Source organism: Peromyscus eremicus, chromosome 1, assembly GCF_949786415.1.
Source record: "Peromyscus eremicus chromosome 1, PerEre_H2_v1, whole genome shotgun sequence".
NCBI classification, from domain to species: Eukaryota; Metazoa; Chordata; class Mammalia; order Rodentia; family Cricetidae; genus Peromyscus; species Peromyscus eremicus.
Genome location: NC_081416.1, coordinates 180,302,429 through 180,322,510, shown reverse-complemented (window position 1 = coordinate 180,322,510; position 20,082 = coordinate 180,302,429). Strand labels below are relative to the sequence as shown.

The window sequence follows — 20,082 nt, the reverse complement described above, 5'->3', positions numbered from 1 at the left end:
TTATTTTGAGTCCTGTTTGTGTGTATTCTTTCAGGGGACCTAGTTTTTTGTTTTTCTTGTTTTTTTTTTTCACCCCTTAATTCTCAAATGGTTTTAATGGACCTGCATTCACGGATTAAAGCCTGTCAGTAATTTTTTTTTTTTCTGTCTCTTCTGGGCTGTGTGTTATTTCTAACTTGTTTGCTGCTGGTAGGGTTCGTTTGATCCTTGTATCAGCTAGCCAGTTCTGTGTAACAGACCGTCACCTGCACATAAGAAAATTGTTAACACTAGTTCTGCTCCCCATGTCTCCTTTTCAGTCTGGGACCCTAGCCCATAGGACAGTGTTACCCAAATTCAGAGTGATTCTCCTCTCCCAATTAAACCTTTCTGGAAACAGTCCCATAGACATACTGGAGATGTGTTTCCATGGCGATTCTAAATCCAGCCAACTTGACAGTGAAGATTAACCTTCACATAAAACCTCCTTTAGGGATGGTGAGTTGGCTCCATGGGTAAAGGTGCTTATTGTGCAAGCCTCATGACCTGACAGATTTGATTCCCAATACCCACATGGTAGAAGGGGGGTCCCAACATGTTCTCTGACCTCCACCTGAAGGCCACGTCCCCTCCCTTACACACTCAATAAATAGACGTGTGTGTACACACATTTTGAAAAGGACAGATGGTCCCAGCACAACAAAGGCAGGAAGATAAAAGGAGACAGCAGTTCTGATGATCAGAGCAACACTTTTATTACCCCTTTAGTGGACACCCCCCCACCCAGTCTTCTAAGCTTATGGAAGCCCCTCCTGCCTTCCATAAGAACCTTCCAAAAAACAAAAGGAGAGAATACAGGGGAAGGGGACGGGAGAAATGCTTTTATTGGAAGAGCAGTGTGGACATGAGAAGAAAGGAACAAAGCAAGGGAGGGGCTCCGAGGGGCCAGCACCTTTCTCGGCAGCCCCTCCAGGGGGCTGCTCAGAGACGGGCTGGCAGGCCCAGGCCCAGGCCAGAACAAGGCCTGGCAATCCCTTGGGAGAGGGCGCCTGGTAAGGAGGGAGGCAGGAGGCCTGGGGTTCCCACGGAGAGAATGCAAGAAGCCACCTGGTCTCATCGATCCATGCTGTCGTCCGTAGGGCTGGAGAAACAGGTCTGTAACAGCTTTTCACAGAACTCCAGCTCCTCCTGGACCAGGGGAAGAGAGAAACCCTGAGCACAGGGGCAGACCTGCCTCCTGCAGATTCGCAGCCGGAACAACCCTCTCTACTCCTGGCCACCTGCCCACTCCAGTAGCCACTGAACTACTGCTCAAATCACTCAGGGGTTTCTGAGCTTTGGAAGAGAGAGCCTGGGGCCTTCCAAACTGGTCTGTCCTCAAATCAGCCCTGTGGTTCTCATATATCCACCCCAGGTAAAGGCACTGGCCACCAAGCCTGAGGATGAGTTCAATCTCTACTACCCATGTTGTGGAAGTTAAGAACTGACTCCCATTTACTAAGTACAGAATCTCTGTTTTGTGTGATGGAAAAACCCCACAAATGGACAGGAGGATCAGGACATAATATCATGAATGTAATAAATCAATACAATTAATGTAATTAATATCATAAATATAATTATTGAATGAATACTGTGAATGTAGTCAATGAATACCACAAATGTAATTAATATCATGAGTGTAATTAATGAATATCATGAGTGTAATTAAAAAAATAAATAAATTTTAAAAATTAAAAAAACCCAACAAAAACAAAAAACTGACTCCCACAAATTGTCCTGTACCTCCACGGCACATACATGCCGCCCACACACATACTAAACAGAAGAATGTAAACACTGTTTAAGCTGTATTTTTATGGGAGGTGTGAAAGTGTTTTATGTCAGTATGTGTACACTCATGTGCCTGCATGTATGGGAAGACTAGAGGTTCTCAGAAGTCATCTACCTTGTTTGTGTGCACATATGTGTGCAGGTATGAGTGAATGTGTAGACACATGGGTGTGGACACCAGAGGTTAACAACAAGCATCTTTCTCACCCGCTCTTCATCTCCTTCTCTTTTCTTTTGGAGGCAAGGTCTCACAGCCCTGGGCTGTCCTGGAACTCACTCTGTAGACCAAGTTGGCCTCAGACTCACAGAGATCAACCTCCTTCTGCCTCCCCAGTGCTAGGACTCAAAGTGTGTGCCACCTTTAATTTTTTTAAGATGTGTTTATTTATTATAAACACAGTATTCTGTGTTTATTTATTATAAATACAGTATTCTGTCTGCACGTATGCCTGCAGGACAGAAGAGGGCACCAGATCTCATTGTAGATATCTGGTTTTGAGTCACTATGTGGGTGCTGGAAATTGAACTCGGGACCTCTGGAAGAACAGCCAGTGCTCTTAACCACTGAGCCATCTCTCCAGCCCACCATCCATATTTTTTGAGACACGGTTTCTCACTGAACCTGGAAATCACTGATTCTACTGGACTGGCTACACCCGAGCCCCAAGGAATCTTCTCTCTCTGGCTCCTGAGTGCTGGGATTGTGTGTACCTGGGATCTGAGCTGTTCCCTGCCTCAAAAACCTGTTCTTCTAGCAGTGTTTGTAGTGGTGAGCAACTGGGGACACCCCACACCTCCTTTAAGAGACAGCTACCAGCAGGCGGTGGTGGCCTTTAATCCCAGCACTCAGGAGGCAGAGGCAGGGGAATCTCTGTGAGTTCGAGGCCAGCCTGGTCTACGAAGTAAGTTCTAGGAAAGGTGCAAAGCTATAACAGAGAAACCCTGTCTCGAAAAGAGAGAGAGAGAGAGAGAGAGAGAGAGAGAGAGAGAGAGAGAGAGAGAGAGAGAACAGAGAAACCCTGTCTTGAAAAACAGAAACAAAAAAAAAGAGAGAGACAGCTACCTCAGTATTTCAAGTTTGAGAGCACTTTGAGCTAACACAGTGAGAACCTACCTAAAAAATAAATAAATAAGAGGCAGTTAAATCAATGGGGTTATGAAGCCATCCACACTCCTCACAAAAGAGCTGAAATGGAAGAGAAAACCTCCAATACCAGGAGTCAAAAGGAAACTCCCCTGCTGGGCACAGTGGTGCACGCCTCTCATCCAGCACCAGGCCTGGAATGCTCTATACACACCAGGCCTGGAATGCTCTATATACAGCAGGCCTGGAATGCTCTATACACACCAGGCCTGGAATGCTCTATATACAGCAGGCCTGGAATGCTCTATACACACCAGGCCTGGAATGCTCTATATACACCAGGACTGGAATGCTGGCCTCCACCCACAGGGATCTGCCTGCCTCTGCCTCAGTGCTACCTTGTTTTTATTTTTGAGGAGCAAATATCCAGCCTTGTTTTTATGTTTGAGAATTTTCAAAAATAGTAATAGTAAGTGTTGGTCTGTCCCCCTGGTGGTGGGCACCTCGAAGGTGGGCCCTGGGGTCATTCAGCTCAGGGTCTCCCGGGAGATAAGCACAAATGTAGCATGCAGGCCCCCCACATTCTCCCCGACACCAGGCCAGGCTGGGCTGCAGCTTCCCATGCTCTGAGGACACAGTTCCCAGGATGAGATCAGGTCGGGTGTCCTGCCTCTCCTTACCAACATCCCTGTGCAAACACCAGGTGAGTCCACAGAGCACAGACGCAGGGACATCGCCGGGGCACATCTGCTATGCCTAGCTGTGTCCAAAGTGGCAGCACTGAAGCAGTGGGACGTCACAAAACGAATGGTCAAGGCTGGCAAGGTGTCGCAGACGCACAAGTGCCCGCTGTCAGCCCGACAACCTGACTTTGATCCCCAGGACCCACACGGCAGAAAGCTGTCCTGTGACCTCCACACAAGCGCCATGGCACACACACAGGAAGGTAAAGAACAAATAGCCGAGGCCGGAGAGGTGGCTCCGTGGCTAAGAGCACTTGACCTGTTGCTCTTGCAGAGGCCCTGGACTCACGGTCCCAGCACCCACATCAGGCAGCTCACAACCATCTGTAATTTCAGCTCCAGGGGTTCCAATGCCTTCCACTGGCTTCCAAGGTACCCCACAAACACATAAACACGAACATATAACTTAAAAAAATTTTTTTTGTTTTTTTGTTTTTCGAGATAGGGTTTCTCTGTGTAGCCCTGGATGTCCTCCAACTTTCTTTGTAGACCAGGCTGGCCTCGAACTTACAGAAATCTGCCTGCCTCTGCCTCCTGAGTGCTGGGGTTAAAGGCGTGCACCACCACTGCCTGACTGAGCTAGCTATTTTTATCTACTTAATTTATTCACCTATTTAATTAGATATTTAAGGATGTTTATCACTTCTGTCGTACATAACTCATCAGTTTATCATTTTTAACAGTTTATAAAATAGTTCCCACTTCCCGACTGACACAGCATGCAGCCCACACTGTTTGCTACAGGAGAAAACGCAACAGTGAGAGAAGGCAGGGACAGGCTGCACCTGCAGGCCACAGGGCGGCACAGGACGCTCCCCCAGCCCTTCTACCTGGTACTCCTCGTGCTTCTGCAGCAGCTGGCAGCGGTGGCGGAGCAGCTCCTCCAGGCCCAGCTCAGGCTCCCGGCATTCACGCACACCCTGGGGAAAGTCTGTCACAAGGCTACAGGGGACATGAGAGCAGACCTTAGGACCCCATCTGCAACGAAGACCACAGCCCAGCTCCACCCCCACCCCCCACTGCTCCTGTGGGAGCCAAGGTATGCCACGGCCCTATAGTGGGTCTTGGCTCCCCATCTGTGAAACTGCTCTCCAGCTGCTACACATCATTGTGCTGAATATAAAGTTTAGATAGTGACTGCCATGATGTCTGTGCTGGCTCCATCATGGTCCAGGTGTGTCCAACCGTATGACACTGTGACATAATGTTGTCATCTACAAAGCTCATGCTGGAGAATGGTACAATTGAGTTATTTTAAGAAATCTTACAATGTTTTCAGTACATTTACAATTCTATATTGGGAGCATTCACAGCAACCCTGGGGCACATGTGACCCAAGGTCTGCAGGTTGAAAAAAGAACAGGGGACTGGAGAGATGGCTCATCGGTGAAGAGCACTGGCTGCTCTTCCAGAGGTCCTGAGTTCAATTCCCAGCACCCACATGGTGGCTCACAACCACCTCTAGTGGGATCTGATGCCCTCTTCTGGTACAAAGGCGTACATGCAGATAGCACCCATGCATATAATCTCAAAAAAAGAAAAGGAAAATTCCTGAACACGAATCCGTTCACCCTGTGAGAACCATAAGAAGGAAGTCTTCATCCCAAGCATTATGAGGAAAAGCATTGTGTGATCCCTGCTCCTCTCTGGCCTACACTCTTCATCTCCCACAGGAATAGTTCCAGTGTAGGATCCCAGCATAGGAGCAGGCTAGTGGGGACTCCATCCAAGGCCCCCTCCTCCTGGGGCCCCAACACACCTGCACAGGGCTCCAAGCACGTGCTCATGGAAAGGGCTGTGTTCTGTCCTCACGAGGGCCACCAGCTGCTGCACCATCCCCATAGAGCAAAGGGTTCCTGGGGGAAGAGCTGTGGAGTCAGGGTGAAGGCTCCACACCACCCCATGTCCCCGACATGTCCCCGTCAGCCGCCTCACCTTTGTGTTCCGGGTGGCCCACCAGCAGGTTCTGCAGCAGGAACGCCGACTTGACCTTCAGCTTCTGCACTTGCTGCTGCATGGCCCGCATCAGCACAGAGAACCCATCCAGGCGGAGGAACTGCAGCAAGCCAGCCTCCTGCTCTCGGACCAGGCCTGGAGGGAGGGGCAGAGCTCTGAGGTCCCAGTCACCATGGCCTCCACCAACACCGTCTCAAGTATCACAACTGTCAACACCACCCATCACGATTTGTTGTGGAATAATCTTTTGTACACTGTGAAGAGGTGTCTTTGCCAAGGTTCCTTCTGACTGGTTTAATAAAGAGCTGAATGGCCAAAAGCTAGGCAGGAGGTATAGGCGGGATCTCTGGGGAGAGGAAGGAAGAGGAGGAGGAATCTAGGCGTGAGGAGAAGCAGGACACATGGAGGAAGCAGGATCGGCAGTACAGAGAAAAGGTAAAAAGTCACAGGGCAAAACACAGATTAACATAAACGGGTGAATTAAAGTTATAAGAGCCAGTGGGACAGGCCGCAGCTCAGGCCGAGCTTCATAAAGAAAGTCTCTGTGCCGCTATCTGGGAGCTGGCTGGAGGGACTGAGACCGGCTCCTTACAGCTGTCATCATCACGGCCATCACCGCCAGCATTCTCATTATAGCACTACTGGTATATGATTATATATCACCAGCATTATTATCATCACCATCAGCATCACCACAACCACCACCACCACCACCACCACCACCACCACCACCACCACCACCAGCAACACGACCATCACTGTTACCATCACCATTACTAAAACCATCAACACCACCATCATCACTATGACCATCACCGCCATTTCCATTAACAAAACCATCATCAACACCACCATATCACTATTACCATCACAACCAGCACTACCAGTGCTAACATAATCACCACTAAACCATCAACCAGCACCACTCCTACCATCACTATTACCATCATCACATCACAATCACCACTACCATTACTGCAACACTCAGTAGTACTGTAGCCACGCTCACTGTCACACCATCACTACATCACAATAGTGACCATCACCATCACAGAGTTCATCTTCATAACCCACCGAGTTTACCCTCTTAATTCGTATAACGCAGTGTTTTCAGTATCGCTGAGCTCCAGGACACTTACATCATGCTGGTACCCACTCCCAGTTTCCCTCTCAGCCCCGGCCACGGGTCTACTTTCTCTCCCTATGGATCTACCCATCCTGGATACCTCATAGAAATGGACTCACAATATGGGCCCTTTGGGATCTGACTTTGTTCACTCAACCAAATGTTTTCAAGGTCCATCCATGTTATAAATTCTTCCTACATTTCTTCCTACAATAGAGCAATATTCTGCTGTAGGGGCACACCACATTTTATGCATTATTACTTTTTACTCTTCGCAAGTACCCTACAGGTAGGTGCTCTTGGGTTCCCTTTTACCTATTGCTCATTCATTCATTCATTCATTCATCGCTTATTTTGGTCTTTTTCTGTTTGAGTACATGATACATATCTATATATGTGTGTTCTTGTGTGTACATGTGTGCATGCATGTGGAGGCCAGAGGTCATGTCGGGTGCTGTCCAGAATCACTGCCCACCTTATTTTTGGAGACAGGGTTTCTCATTGAACCTGTAGCTTCCCCAGTTAGAGTAGGCTAGATGGCTAAGGAGTTCCAGAGACCAAGTGATCTCTGCCTCCCCAGCTCTGGGATTACAGCCATAAGCCTCCATGCTTGGCTTTTTACATGAATACTAGAGATCTGAACTCAGGTTCTCAAGCTTGCGAGCACTTTACCAACTGAATTGTTTCCCCAGGACTTATTTAGGTCTTAAGATAAGGTTTCAGGGGGCTGGAGAGATGGCTCAAAGGTTAAGAACACTAGCTGTTCTTCCAGAGGTCCTGAGTTCAATTCCCAGCACCCACATGGTGGTTCACAACCACCTATAACGAGATCTGATGCCCTCCTTCTGGCATAAAGGCATACATGCAGACAGAACACTGTATATGTAATAAATAAATAAATAAATACATAAAAAGATAAGGTTCCATACGTCTCGGCCTGGCCTCCACCTCACTCACATAGAGTAGACAATCTGAGCTCCTTAGTTTTACTGCCTCCACCTTCAAAGTGCAGGGACTGTAGGTATGCACCACCACACACTGCTTAAGTTCCCATTTTACAGACAAGTAAACCAAGGCCAGGAGAGCCAGGCTACGGAGCATGCATGATCTTTATTCTGAAGGCAATGAGGACTCTGTGTAGCCTCCAAGCAGGGAAGAGCCACCCAGGGATGCGGCTGCAGCAAGGCCTGGACAAGCTCCAAGCCTTTACTGCTCAGGCAGACAGGGGTCACTGCAAGGTCAAGGCCACTAGGTACCTGGCATGTGACAAGTGTGACTAAAGAGCTGGGCTCTTCCTTTCAAGTTCATTGAAATACAAAGCCAACACCCAGAAAGGGTGTAAAATTTTCCATTAGACACAACTCTGTTGATTCAGTAAAACTATACGACAACCATTGGAAGTTCTACACCTAAACTGAGATGTACAGAGTATAAAATGCACGCCAAGTACTTCTGAAGACTCGGCACGGCAAAAAGACATAAAACATCTCGCTAGTGGTCCACAGGAGGGGCTGGGCAGATGGCTCAGTGGTTAAGAGCACTGGCCATTCTCCCAGCCGACCCAGGTTCACTTCCCAACCCACATGGCGGCTCACAAGCACCTGTAACTCCGATCCCAGGAATGACAATCCCATTGTAAATCCAATGCCCTCCTCCTCCTCCTCAGGAGTCAGTCACCAAGCATACATACATAAAAAACACCCATATACATAACATTACATACATATAAAAAAAATTAAGAAAAACTTAAAAATTGGTCTGTATCCACTGTGTGCTCCAATTATTATAGGTAATAGGTAACTCTTTTGTTTTTAAATATTTTAGTTGTATGTGTGTGCACATGTGACACATGTGCCCACAGAGGCCAGAAGAGGGGGGTCAGATGCCCTGGAGCTGGGGTCATAGGCAGTTATAAGCGGCTGATCTGGATGCCAGGAACCAAACTCAGATCCTCTGCAAGAGCAGTATGCCGCTTGCTGGTGTTTTTAAACTGCTGGGTCACCTCTCCGGCTTCTTTGTTTCCCTTTTCAAATAGTGACTTACTGTAGTGTAGGCTGGCCTTGAACTCATGGTTCTCCTCCTAAATGCTGGGATTACAGGCATGTGTTACCATGCCTGAACTTTACAAATGTCATTAAAGAGAAGAGGCCTGGGGCTGGCTCTGCAGTCAGCAGCACCGGCGGCTCTTACCAAGGGTCCAGGCTTGGTTCCCAGCACACATGGCAGTAAAGGGCCATCTGTAACTCCAGTTCCAGGAGCCCTCTTCTGCCCTCTGTGGACACTTGAACTAAATGTCTGTTTGCTTAAAGATTTATTTATTTTATGTGCACTGGTGTTTTGCTGGCATGTATGTCTGTGTGAGGGTGTCGGATGCCCTGGAACTGGCGTTATAGACAGTTGTGAGTCACCATGTGGGTGCTGGGAATTGAACCCAGGTCCTCTGGAAGAGCAGCAACTGCTCTTAACTGCTGAGCCACCTCTCCAGTCTGTTCCTTTGTTTTAACAGAAGACAGGTTGTGGTAATGAGCACCTGCAATCTCAGCGGTCAGGCAGTGAGAGGACTACTGTCAGTCCAAGGCCACCCTGGCCTAACAGCAAGTACCAAGCCAGCCAAGACTATGCAGTGAGACTGTCTCAAAGGGCCGGAAACGGGGCTGTGAAATGGGTCGGCAGGCAAAGACAAGTGCTGCCAAGCCTGACGACCTAAGTTTAATTCCCAGGACCTACACAGTAGGACAGAGCTGATTCCCACACGTTATCTCTGCCTCCAGTCATGGGGGGTAGCACTTGCCAGTGTGAGCGCGCGCGCGCGCGCACACACACACACACACACGCATGCACGCATGCACGCACGCACGCACGCATGCATACTAATAAAATGTAAAAAAAAAAACTTTTAAACTGAAAATAGTAAGAAGGGGCTACAGAGACGGCTCAGTGGTTAGGAGCACTAGCTACTCTTCCAGGAGACCTGTGTTTAATAACTAGCGCCCATATGGTAGTTCACAGCCATCTGTAACTCCAGTCCCAGGCAATCCAACTCTTCAAACCTCCTCTGGCACCAGGCACACAAAGTGGTAGACATTCATGCAGACAACACACCCATACATATAAGGTAAATAAACAAAAAAATTTAAAGTAATAAGAATAATCGGGTGGTGGTGGCGCAGGCCTTTAATCCCAGCACTCGGGAGGCAGAGGCAGGCGGATCTCTGTGAGTTCGAGACCAGCCGGGTCTACAAGTGAGTTCCAGGACAGGCTCCAAAGCTACACAGAGAAACCCTGTCTTGAAAAAACCAAAAAAAAAAAATTGTTGCTGTGGTCATGGTGTCTCCTCACTGCACTAAAAACCCTGAGACAGTGGCATTCTGGAAAAGTCAAACTATGGAGCAGGGGTGTGATGTCCAGGCAGGACAGAGAGGTTCTAGACAGTATGGTTCCATAATGATGGCACACATGCCCACATACAAAAGTCAGAAAAAAAAAGATCTTAAAAATCCCAAAGCAGAGCCAGATGTGATAGCACACACTTGTAATCCCAGTATCTGGGAGGTGGAGGCAGGAGGATCACACGGCCATCCTGCCTCAGCCTCCCATTTACCAGAATTATAGGTATGAGTCACCACATTCACCTTATTTAATATTTTTCTGAAAAGGAGGATGGGACTAGACATGCTGGAGAGATGGCCCAGTGGTTAAGAGCACTTACTACTCTTCCCAAGGACCCAAGTTCGGTTCCCAGCACCCCATCAGATAGCTTTCAACTACGTATAACTCTAGACCCAAGGAATCCAATGCTTCTAGCCCCAGTGGGCATCTACACTCAAGTGAATACTCCTACACACAGAAACATGCATACACAGAACTAAAAATAGTTTAAAAAATAGGAGTCAGGTGGGGATGGGGGCGGGGTGGTGGTGGCGGCGGCGGCGGCGGCAGTGGCAGCAGCGGCAGCTGCGCAGCGCACACCTTTGATCCCAGCACTTGGGAGGCAGAATTAGGTGGGTCCCTGAATTGGAGGCCAGCCTGGTCTACAGAGTGAGTTCCAGGACAGCCAGAGATAACACTGAGAAACTCTGTCTCGAAAAATAAAAAACAAACAACAAAAAAAAAAAAAAAAGAAAGAAAGAAAGATAGGGGTTGAAAAGATGGCTCAGCAGCTAAAATCATTTATTGTTCTTGCAAAGAAGACCTAGGTCCAGTTCCCAGCACCCACACAGCAGCTCAAAACCACCTGTAATCTGAGTTCGAGAAGATACAATGCCCTTCTCTGGCCTCCCCAGGCACTGTACACATGTAGTGCACACATACACATACAGGCAAAACACTCATGCACACAACACATACAAGTGATAAATCTTGAAATAAGTAGATAAAACTTACTAGAAGAAAGCTTTGCAAGTCCCTCCCCATCCAGTTCTAGGTCTGGCTATAGCAGACTGGGGCACAAAGGCCTGTCCCTTCCCCTCGGGCTGGGCTATCCTGTGTCTGTCTCTCCCTGCCCCTGATCTGGGCACAACTTTCATAAGGCTGCCCTGCTCAGACCTCCTTCCACCTAGAATCAAATGCTTCCTCCCCGCTGAAGGCCTGTCCTACCCAGGCCTCGCTTGTTCTTCCCGCCAGCCTCTGTGCCCAGCAGCATCCGCCCTTCTGCTGGGAGCAAGCCACGAGGAAACCAGAGCTCAAGAGCAGGAGAGGTTAGAGGCTCCTCTCACATCCTCTTTCTCTCTGTGTCTCCCCAGCTCCCTCTCCTCCTCTCCACAATCTAGCTTGTAACCCTCTTTGGTCTCAAACTCATGGCAATCCTCCTGCATCCTGGGATTACATACAAGTGTAGGCCGCTAGGCCTGGCTTTACACAGCGCATTTCAAAGAGTCAGACTGGGGATGTTGGTAGTTGGTGGTAGGATGCTTCCCTAGCATTCATGAAGCCCTGGGTTCATTAGCCAAGCATGGTGGTGCATGCCTATAATCCCAGAGCCCTAGAAAGATAAGGCAGGAGAATGAGAAATTAAACGTCATTTTCTAGTACAGAGAAAGTTCAAGGCCAACGTGGTATACATGAGATCCTATCTCAAAAATGGAAAGGAACCAGGTGTGGTGGCGCATGCCTTTAGTCCCAGCACCTGGGAGCAGAGGCAGGAGAACCTCTGAGTTCAATGCTAGCTAGTTCCAGGACAGCCAGCACTACACAGGGAAAACATATCTTGGAAAAAAAAAGAAGAAGAAAAGAAACAGTCGACCTTGTAGGGATAAAAAAGGAGTCCCCACATGTCCTCACAAGCCCACTCCCAGGTACATACCCCAAGAAAGGGAACATGTCAACAGACAAGACTTGCAACCCCTGCTCACAGCAGCACAACAGCCAAGAGGCTGAGACAACCCAGACCCCCACTGGCAGATGGACAGATAAACAAAATGTGCTGTGTCGATGCGCTGGAATGTCATTCAGCCATAAAAAGGAATGAAGTACTGACGTATGCCACAACAAGGATGAACACTATGCTCAGTGAAAGACTCCAGAAGCAAAAGGCCATACGGGGCACCCAGCTCTGTTTACAGGAAATGTCATGGACAGGCAAACCCTCAGACACACTGAACTTCGGGGATATGGGGAGGGACCACTGCATGCCTACAGAGTCCGGCTGGAGGTGATAAATGTTATGAGTTGAAAGGGGGTGCACAGCCTTGTGAATACACTAAAAAATACTACATCATGCACTCTAAAAGGATGGATTTAGCTGGGCCTGGAGGCATAGACTATAATCCAAGCAACTTGGAATGTGGAGGCAGGAGGATGGCAAGCTCGGGGCTTGTTTGGACTGTAAAGTGAGTTCAGGGCCAACCTAGGAAAACTTAGCAAGATCCTGCCTCAAAACCGAACGGGGAAGAGAGCTGGGGACATACTTCAGAGTACTTGTCTACCATACACAAAGCCCTGGGTTCGACACCCAGAACTCCATCAACCAAGCATGGTGGTTCAATTTGCAATCTCAGCCCTGCAGAGGTGCTAACAGGGGACTTGGAAGCGTGTGACTGTAGGAGGGGCACTCGTAAGGCCCCCACCCTCCCTAAGAAACTCCAGTCCACGGTTGCTGGGGAGGGGTAAGGGGAGGAGGAACCATCTTCCTTGGTGCTGTGATCACTGGTAAGTTGCCTTGGCTTAGGCAAATAAGCACCCACTGGAGCTCATGAGAATAACCCTAATTAAATGCAGTAGGTCACAAAAAGCAACAGAGACGTCAAAGCAGGAAGGGACTTGTGGGCAGATAAATTCCTGTGAGTTCGAGGCCAGCCTGGTCTATATGGTGAGTTCCAGACCAGTCAAAGCTACATAGCAATACTATCTCAAAAAATATATATATACACACATATATAATATATACACATTTTTATATATATATGTATATATATTACAAACAAACAAACTAGGGCTTGTGACATAGCTCGGCAGATACAAGTATTTGCCATCAACCTGACAACCTGAATTCAACCCCTGGAGACCACATGGTGGAAAGAAACACATACACTAAACACATCAACTATAAAAACAAAACAAGCCGGGCGGTGGTGGCGCACACCTTTAATCCCAGCACTCGGGAGGCAGAGGCAGGCGGATCTCTGTGAGTTCGAGGCCAGCCTGGGCTACCAAGTGAGTCCCAGGAAAGGCGCAAAGCTACACAGAGAAACCCTGTCTCGAAAAACCAAAAAAAAAAAAAAACAAAAACAAAACAAAACAAAGCCCAGCATTAAACAAGTGCCCCACAATACCGGTTTTCTCTCTCTTCCCAAGCTGGCACCCACAACTAAGCTAAACTCCTCTGTCCAGGCTTTGGTTCCCCTGCTTCATAGGCTCTGTAGAGGGTAGAGGTACTCACTGAGGGACTCTACTCTGTCTGGAGAAGTACTGGCTGTTATAACTGGGGATTGCTCCTGTGTCTCCAGCCGGTGGAGGCCACACACACAGCTCAGTATCCTGCAGCATGGCGGGATGGTCCCCAAGGCAGAAAATGAAGACTCTGATATGTGTGAGGTGCTCAAGCTGGACCACAAGGTCATTGACCACTGCTGCCCAGGTATTGTTGGTCTCTGGCTCTGACTTCACTACTCTGGCTCTGGCACCTCACAGAGTCCCAACAAAAACAGAATCAAAGAATAAAGGGAGGGGTTGGGGATTTAGGTCAGTGGTAGAGCGCTTGCCTAGCAAGCACAAGGCCCTGGGTTCGGTCGGTCCTCAGCTGGGCGGGTGGGGGGGTGGGGGGTGGGGGGTGATGGATGGATGGATGATGATAAAGAGAGCACCCAACCCTTTATCCCCTGTGGACCCAGCAAGCCCCAGGCCCTCCCCAGCAATCCTGGACACTCACAGGAGATGGCGAAGAGGGCCTTGACGCGTACCGTGTCGCAGGAGTCCCGGTCGAGCAGTCGAAGCAGCTTGCGCAGGGCGCCCAGGCCCAACACCTGCTCCTGGATGGCTGCTACATTCTGACTGCATGTGCCGATGAGCTGGGCTGCCCTCCAGCGAAGCCCTGCAGGCCCTGCCTCTAGGTATCGGCCCACCAGCAGGTGCATGCCTGACAGCTGGCAGAAATCTAGACAGGAGGAGAGAAAACCGTCAAAGCCCCCAGTTCACAGGCTGGCCTCTCATGCCTTAGAACGGGACTATATTTAGAAACAGTATGAGAGGAAGGGCTGATTAATGAGCGTGGGGACTCGCTCAGGAATGATGAAAAATTCTGGAAGTGAAACGGGTCTAGGGCTAAGGCTGTAGCTCAGTTGGCAGAGTGCTTGCCTAGCACTCGTGAAGCCCTGGGTTTGAGTCTCAGCACCTCAGAAAACAGGCTTAGTGGTACACTCAGCACTCAGGAGGCAGTAAAATCACAAGTTCTAGGTCATTCTCAGCTACACAGGAAGTTTAAGGCCAGTCTGCATACATAAGACTGTCACAAGCTGGTCAGTAGTGATGCAGTCCTTTAATGCCAGAACTGGCGGGGGAAGGGGGGCAGAGGAAGGCAGATCTCTGTGAGTTCTGTGAGTTCAAAGCCAGCCTGGTCTACAGAGTTAGTTCCAGGACAGCCAGGGCTACACAGAGAAACACTGTCTCAAAAAAACAGATGGGAAGGAACTGGGGGTACATGCCTATAATCCTCTGAGACAGGAGGATCAAAAGTTCTGTGTGGGCTATAAAGCGAGTTCAAGGCCAGCCTGGCAACTTTGTGAGACCCTGTCTCAAAATGCAAAATGAAAGGAGGGCTAGCAATATAGCTCAGTAGCAGTGTGCTGGCCTGACATGCTTGAGGTCCGGAATTCCATCTTTACATCACACACAAAAGCGTTCTGAAACCTGGCAGGTGATAGTTGCACAGTATCATGAATAGTCTAAAAGATGCCCTGCATGCTGGCACAAGCCTGTAATTCCAGCACTTACAAGGCAGAAACAAGAGGGCTGCTACAAGTTCAAGGTCAGCTAGGATGTTATAGAAAGACTGTCTCAAAAAAAAAAAAAAATCAGTCGAATAACACTAAATGAATGCTACAGAATTATATACACTTGAAATGGTTCTTTCTGTTTTGTGACTTTTTTTACATTTACTTATTACTTATTTTTACATTTATTTATTTATGCACATGTCATGGTACAATTTTGGAGGTCAGAAGAAAACCTCTGGGAGTGGTTTCTCTCCTTTCACCACGTGAGCTCCAGGAACTGAACTCAGGGCACTTGGAACACACTCCTGCAGTCCCAGCACCAGGGTGGTAGAGGAAGGAAAGTCAGGAGCTCAAAGCCAACCCCACTTACACAGCAAGCTTGAGGGGGCCTGGGCTGCCTGAGGATCTGTCTCACCAGTAATAATAAAAAGATGTGGGGCTTGGAAATGGCTCGGTGGCTAAGAACACTTGCTGTCTGTTCTTGCCGAAGACAACACCCACAAAGAGGTGGATCACAGCGTCTGTAACTCCAGTTCCAGGGGATCTGAAGCCCTCTTCTAGTCTTCCAGGGCACCACATACGTATGTGACACACATACAATAAAAATACATAGAGAAACACTGTCTCAAAAACACCAAAAAAATAAGAATAAATAAGTGTATGTACTTAAAAAAAAAAAAAAGAATGTGGCCTTCGACCTACAGAATGCACCTTGGCCCTGGCTGTCCAATGCCATTTCCCACCTTAGAACCACATGTCCCACTCTTCCTTGACAAGACTCCAGTCTGTTCTGACCAGGCTAGCACAATCCCACCTCAGGACCACTACTCTAATGCTTTTTCCAAACCAGGGATAATCCCAAGATACGCCCTCGCTGGGTCTCTGATAATGCTGTACCTCAAGGTGACCTCACTTACCGCTCCACCCCAAATCCCTCCCTTCTTATCCTCTAGAGAGCGGCGGTAGATGGCCATCAGACTGGGGGCAAATGACCAGTCTCAGGACAAACCTGCCACCACAGTGACTTGGTGGGGTGCAAGAAGGGCCTTGCTCCTGTGGTAACAGCAGGGAGAGGCTGGGAGGAGCTGGTGGTGCGATCCAGGAGAGAAGGGATGAGGGCTGAGCCACAGAGCATGGGGGATACTCTGGTGGGGGCTGGGGGATACCTGCCGCATTGTCCATGTTCTCGCACAGGTCTGCCAGCAGCTCCAGTGCCCCTTCACGCTCCTGCTGGTCAGTGGCCAGCTCAGCTTCACCAGCAGTTGGGGGTGCAGGCTGGGACAGCACCCGGAGGCAGCTCTTCATCTGCTCCACCTCCTCTCGCTGGCCCCGGAAGGCAGCCGACATGGCTTCCTGCAGCCACTGGCGTCTCTAGGGAAGAAGAAGGGGGGGGGGGGGGGGAGAAGCAGAAGTCTCAGTGATTCCCTAGGTAGTGACATTAATCTAACACTGGGAAAGCACAGCGGCCTCATTCTGTAGTTCAGTCTGGCTTCCAACTCACAGTAGTCCTCCTGCCTCGGCCTCCCAACTGCCGGGATTAAAAGCATGTGCCATACCACCGCCGCCACCACCACCGGCAGGATACAGCTTTACTCACAAATTCTTTTCTAGTACTAAGGACTCAGTCCTGAAACAGGTTAAAAGGAAAGAATCGGGGAGTGCCTTTCAGGGGGTGTGGGTGGTGAACAGAGAGGCAGAGGAAAATAAACAGGACATGTAGTGTGAGACATGATATGACAACGTGACAAGCGCTGTGGAGTAGGAATAAGAGAGTGGAGGACGGGGGAGTGCAGGGAGGCCTGCAGAACTAAATGGAGTCATCTTGGAGGGGCATGTGTAAGCAATCAAACAGGCCAGGGAGTAACCAGGTGGGTCCTAGGAAGAATAAATAGTCAAGGCAGAGGCAACCACCAGGAGGCCAAGGTAACTGAAGCAAGGTTAAATAAGGGGAGAAAAAAGTTGAGGAGAGAGAAACACCCCAGGAGAAGAGCAGGTTAGGCCTTATAGACAGTTGTTAAGGCCCAGATTTTGCTCTGAATGAGGTGGGTGGAGCTACAAAAGGAGTTCTCAGCACGGACTGAGAAGTGTAAGAACAGAGACAAGAAGGCTTAGGAGGAGACTAAGTGGTCCATGCAAGAGAAGAGTGATGGAGCTGATCATGGTAGCATACGCCTATAATCCCAGCCCTGGGGAGGTCGGGGACAGCCTCAACTGTATCAATGTGAGAAACAGCCCGGGCTGTGGAAAGAGAACCAGCTGTAATCCAGCCCTGGGGAGGTCGGGAACAGCCCCGACTGCATCAATGAGAGATGGCCCGGGCTGTGGAAAGAGAACCAGCTGAACGCTACAGTCTAAGGTGAGGAAGATAGTCAGGATGAAGCCAGGGTTCTGTCCTGACAACTGGCAGCTGGGGAGGGGCACATGAGATGCACTTGTTTCCCACAAGAGGTCAGGTTTGAGGATCGCTACACAACCAGGTAAAACACTGAATAGGTGCCCTCACGGTTGGGGGAGAGGTCTTTGCATCTTTACTGACACTCTGAGCTGGACAGTTCTGTATCGTGACACATGTCCTGAGAACTACATGAGCTTGAACAGTATTTCTAGCCTGTACTCTCTCCCCTCCGCCTTGTGACCCAGCCGGGCCTCTGCCTTTAATCCCGCCCAGCACTGGGGAGGCAGAGGCCAGTGGATCTCTGTGAGGTCAGCCAGGTCTATAAGCAAGTTCTTGGACAGCTAGGGCTCTTACACAGAGAAACCCTGTCTCGAAAAAACCAAAAAAAAAAAAAAAAAGGCTCTACCCATTGCTCCATTGCTAATTGTCCTCTGGAAAATTAAAAAAAAACAACAATAGAAAGCCCGGAGAATGAGGAGAAATCAACAAAGGACACAAACAAGGACAAGTGTGTACAGAGGAGAACTAGAAGACTACGTTGTCCCAAGAGGGGAGCTTCAAAGGGCTGAAATGACCAGCACACACCTGCAATCCCAGGACTTTGGAGGAGGAGGAGGCAGGAAGATCAGGAGGGCAAGGTCATTTTGGCCAGCCTGATCTGTATGAGCCCTCAATCTTGAAAAAGGAAAGAAAAGAGGGGAAGGAGGCTGTAAAGCTTTGTAATCATCCTCCCAGGTAAATTTGGGCAGGCTATCTCATTGTTCTGTGCCTGTTTCCTCCCCGGGCTGTAAAGACTCAATGACGCAATGATTACAGATCATTCTATAACTTCATTGAATTACTACACTGTTTCTATGTATAGTAACTGTCAGCTAAAAAATTACATGTAAAATTCCTATCAACCTTCAAGACAAAACTCTGTCAGGTTTTACTATGGCTATTCCAGATGCACTGATTTAAAAAAAGAAAAGAAAGAAAGAAAAAAATCTGAGGCACAGTGGGAAAAAAAAATCTGAGGCACAGAAAGGATGTGACTTGTCCAACCAAGGTCATGGCTGGCTACAGGCAACACTCAACTGAACAGTGTGTTAAGTACAGCCCAGTCTACACTAGAACGTCAGAACTGCCTTATGAAACATTGTCATTACTATTATTATCACCATCAATTCGAAAACAAATGAAAACACGAGGACTGGAAAGATTAAATAATACACCCAAGGTCACACTGGCGGGGACAAGGCTGAATCCAGGTCTGCCTCATTCCAGGGAACCCTAGTTTTTGTTTTTGTTTTTTGATTTCTCTTTTCCCTCATCACGAGACTAGTCTGCCTCCCAGAATAGGGCTGTGACCAGACACTCCACAGCTGACCTTCAGTCTACCATGATGCCACGTTTAGACTCTCGCTCACCACCCAGAGAGACATCAGCTTCTAGCTCACTAAGCCACTCTCCCCAAGACACGTATATCCCCAGGCCCCCCCCTCACCACAGCTCCTGGGGTCCTCACACTTTACCTCTTCGCTCATGGGTTCTGGCGGGGGGTCTGGCTCCTGAGAGCCCGCAGTAATAGCCATCTGCAGCAGGCCTTGGAGGTTCCGGGGAGGCCGGGGGTTGCCTGAGCCTCCCGCCGAGGAGCCGCTGCCCCCCGACGAGCAGCCCTGGGAGGCCGGAGGCAGCGCGAGGGGGAGGCGACTGCCCCCCGAACCTTTGTCTGCCATGGACCTTTTATGAAGGGAGAATGTGTTGGAGGAAGATGATGGTCACCGCTGAGGCAGCTCTGGCATCCGATGGGTCGACTCTTGAGGGTCTGCTGAGAAGGTGGCGTTTGGGGAGTGTTAGGAGCCTCCTCATGATCCCAAACCATTCTGCCTGCACCCACCTTAATCCTAGCCCCCTCTCCTTCCTTCATACCAACAGGACCCTTCCCCAAATCCAGATGCCCCTCCTTCCTCCCTAGCAACAGGCCCCACCCACTCTCCCTGGCAACGAGCACCCCCCCACCCCAGGCTCCACATCGTGCTTCCCCGTCTCTTAGCAACTCCACCGCCCCGCCTCCATGGCAACAGGCCTTCTCTCGGTCTCCTTAGCAACAAGTCCCCTCCCTCGTCTTTGAAGAGGGGCGCCCCAGTGGGGCTGATCTCACCTTCCTGGGTCTAGAGCTGCCACCACGCCTAGAGACAGACTCGCCTGCACCTGACTCTGGTGGGCGCCGCCATCTTCACCGGAAATACGCACAGTCTTAGTCGGAAGTGCCTCCCGCCAAGCTGTTTTGCCCGGTTCTAAGCAGCACTTCTCAGCGGATACGGTTCTTAGCTCCGCCTCTCTCGACTAGGCCCGCCCCCCCACTTGCCATACACCCCCATTCGCGCGTTTATTATAAGCCCCGCCCCCTTGCTCCTTTGCGCACCTTAGAGAACGCCGGACCCTCATTGGAAATGCAAACTCCTCCCCTCCCAGGCATAGGCCCCGCCCACGCCCACATTCCCCGCCTCTGTTCTAGGCCTTTCGGCCTTTCCCAGTCAAGTCCCGCCTCTTTC

General features: G+C 49.5%; 2 protein-coding genes across 5 annotated transcripts in view; one reads left to right on the top strand and one right to left on the bottom strand.

Moving 5' to 3' along the window:
- Positions 1 to 845: 845 nt before the first annotated feature.
- On the bottom strand, positions 846 to 19,856 carry Hspbp1 (HSPA (Hsp70) binding protein 1). Of its 3 annotated transcripts, none has more exons than XM_059282010.1 (8): positions 19,689 to 19,856; positions 19,060 to 19,355; positions 16,317 to 16,521; positions 14,088 to 14,312; positions 5,575 to 5,730; positions 5,399 to 5,495; positions 4,470 to 4,581; positions 846 to 1,167 (listed from the first exon to the last, which is right to left on the bottom strand). In XM_059282010.1, the coding sequence occupies exons 2-8, from the start codon at positions 19,261 to 19,263 to the stop codon at positions 1,093 to 1,095; spliced, it is 1,074 nt and encodes a 357-aa protein (XP_059137993.1). In that variant the 5' UTR covers positions 19,264 to 19,355; positions 19,689 to 19,856; the 3' UTR covers positions 846 to 1,092. The 3 variants fall into 3 exon arrangements, with proteins under 3 accessions (XP_059137993.1, XP_059137999.1, XP_059138007.1); XM_059282016.1 differs by having other exon boundaries at positions 19,060 to 19,352; XM_059282024.1 differs by lacking the exon at positions 19,689 to 19,856 and adding an exon at positions 19,457 to 19,510.
- Positions 19,672 to 20,082, top strand: part of Brsk1 (BR serine/threonine kinase 1) — a 33,069-nt gene continuing 32,658 nt past the window's right edge. The window contains exon 1 of one of the 2 annotated variants that reach the window (XM_059281992.1): positions 19,672 to 19,850. The gene's annotated coding sequence lies outside the window, so the exon portion shown is untranslated. The remainder of the gene's footprint in view (positions 19,851 to 20,082) is intronic. The other variant, XM_059282000.1, reaches the window with a different exon arrangement.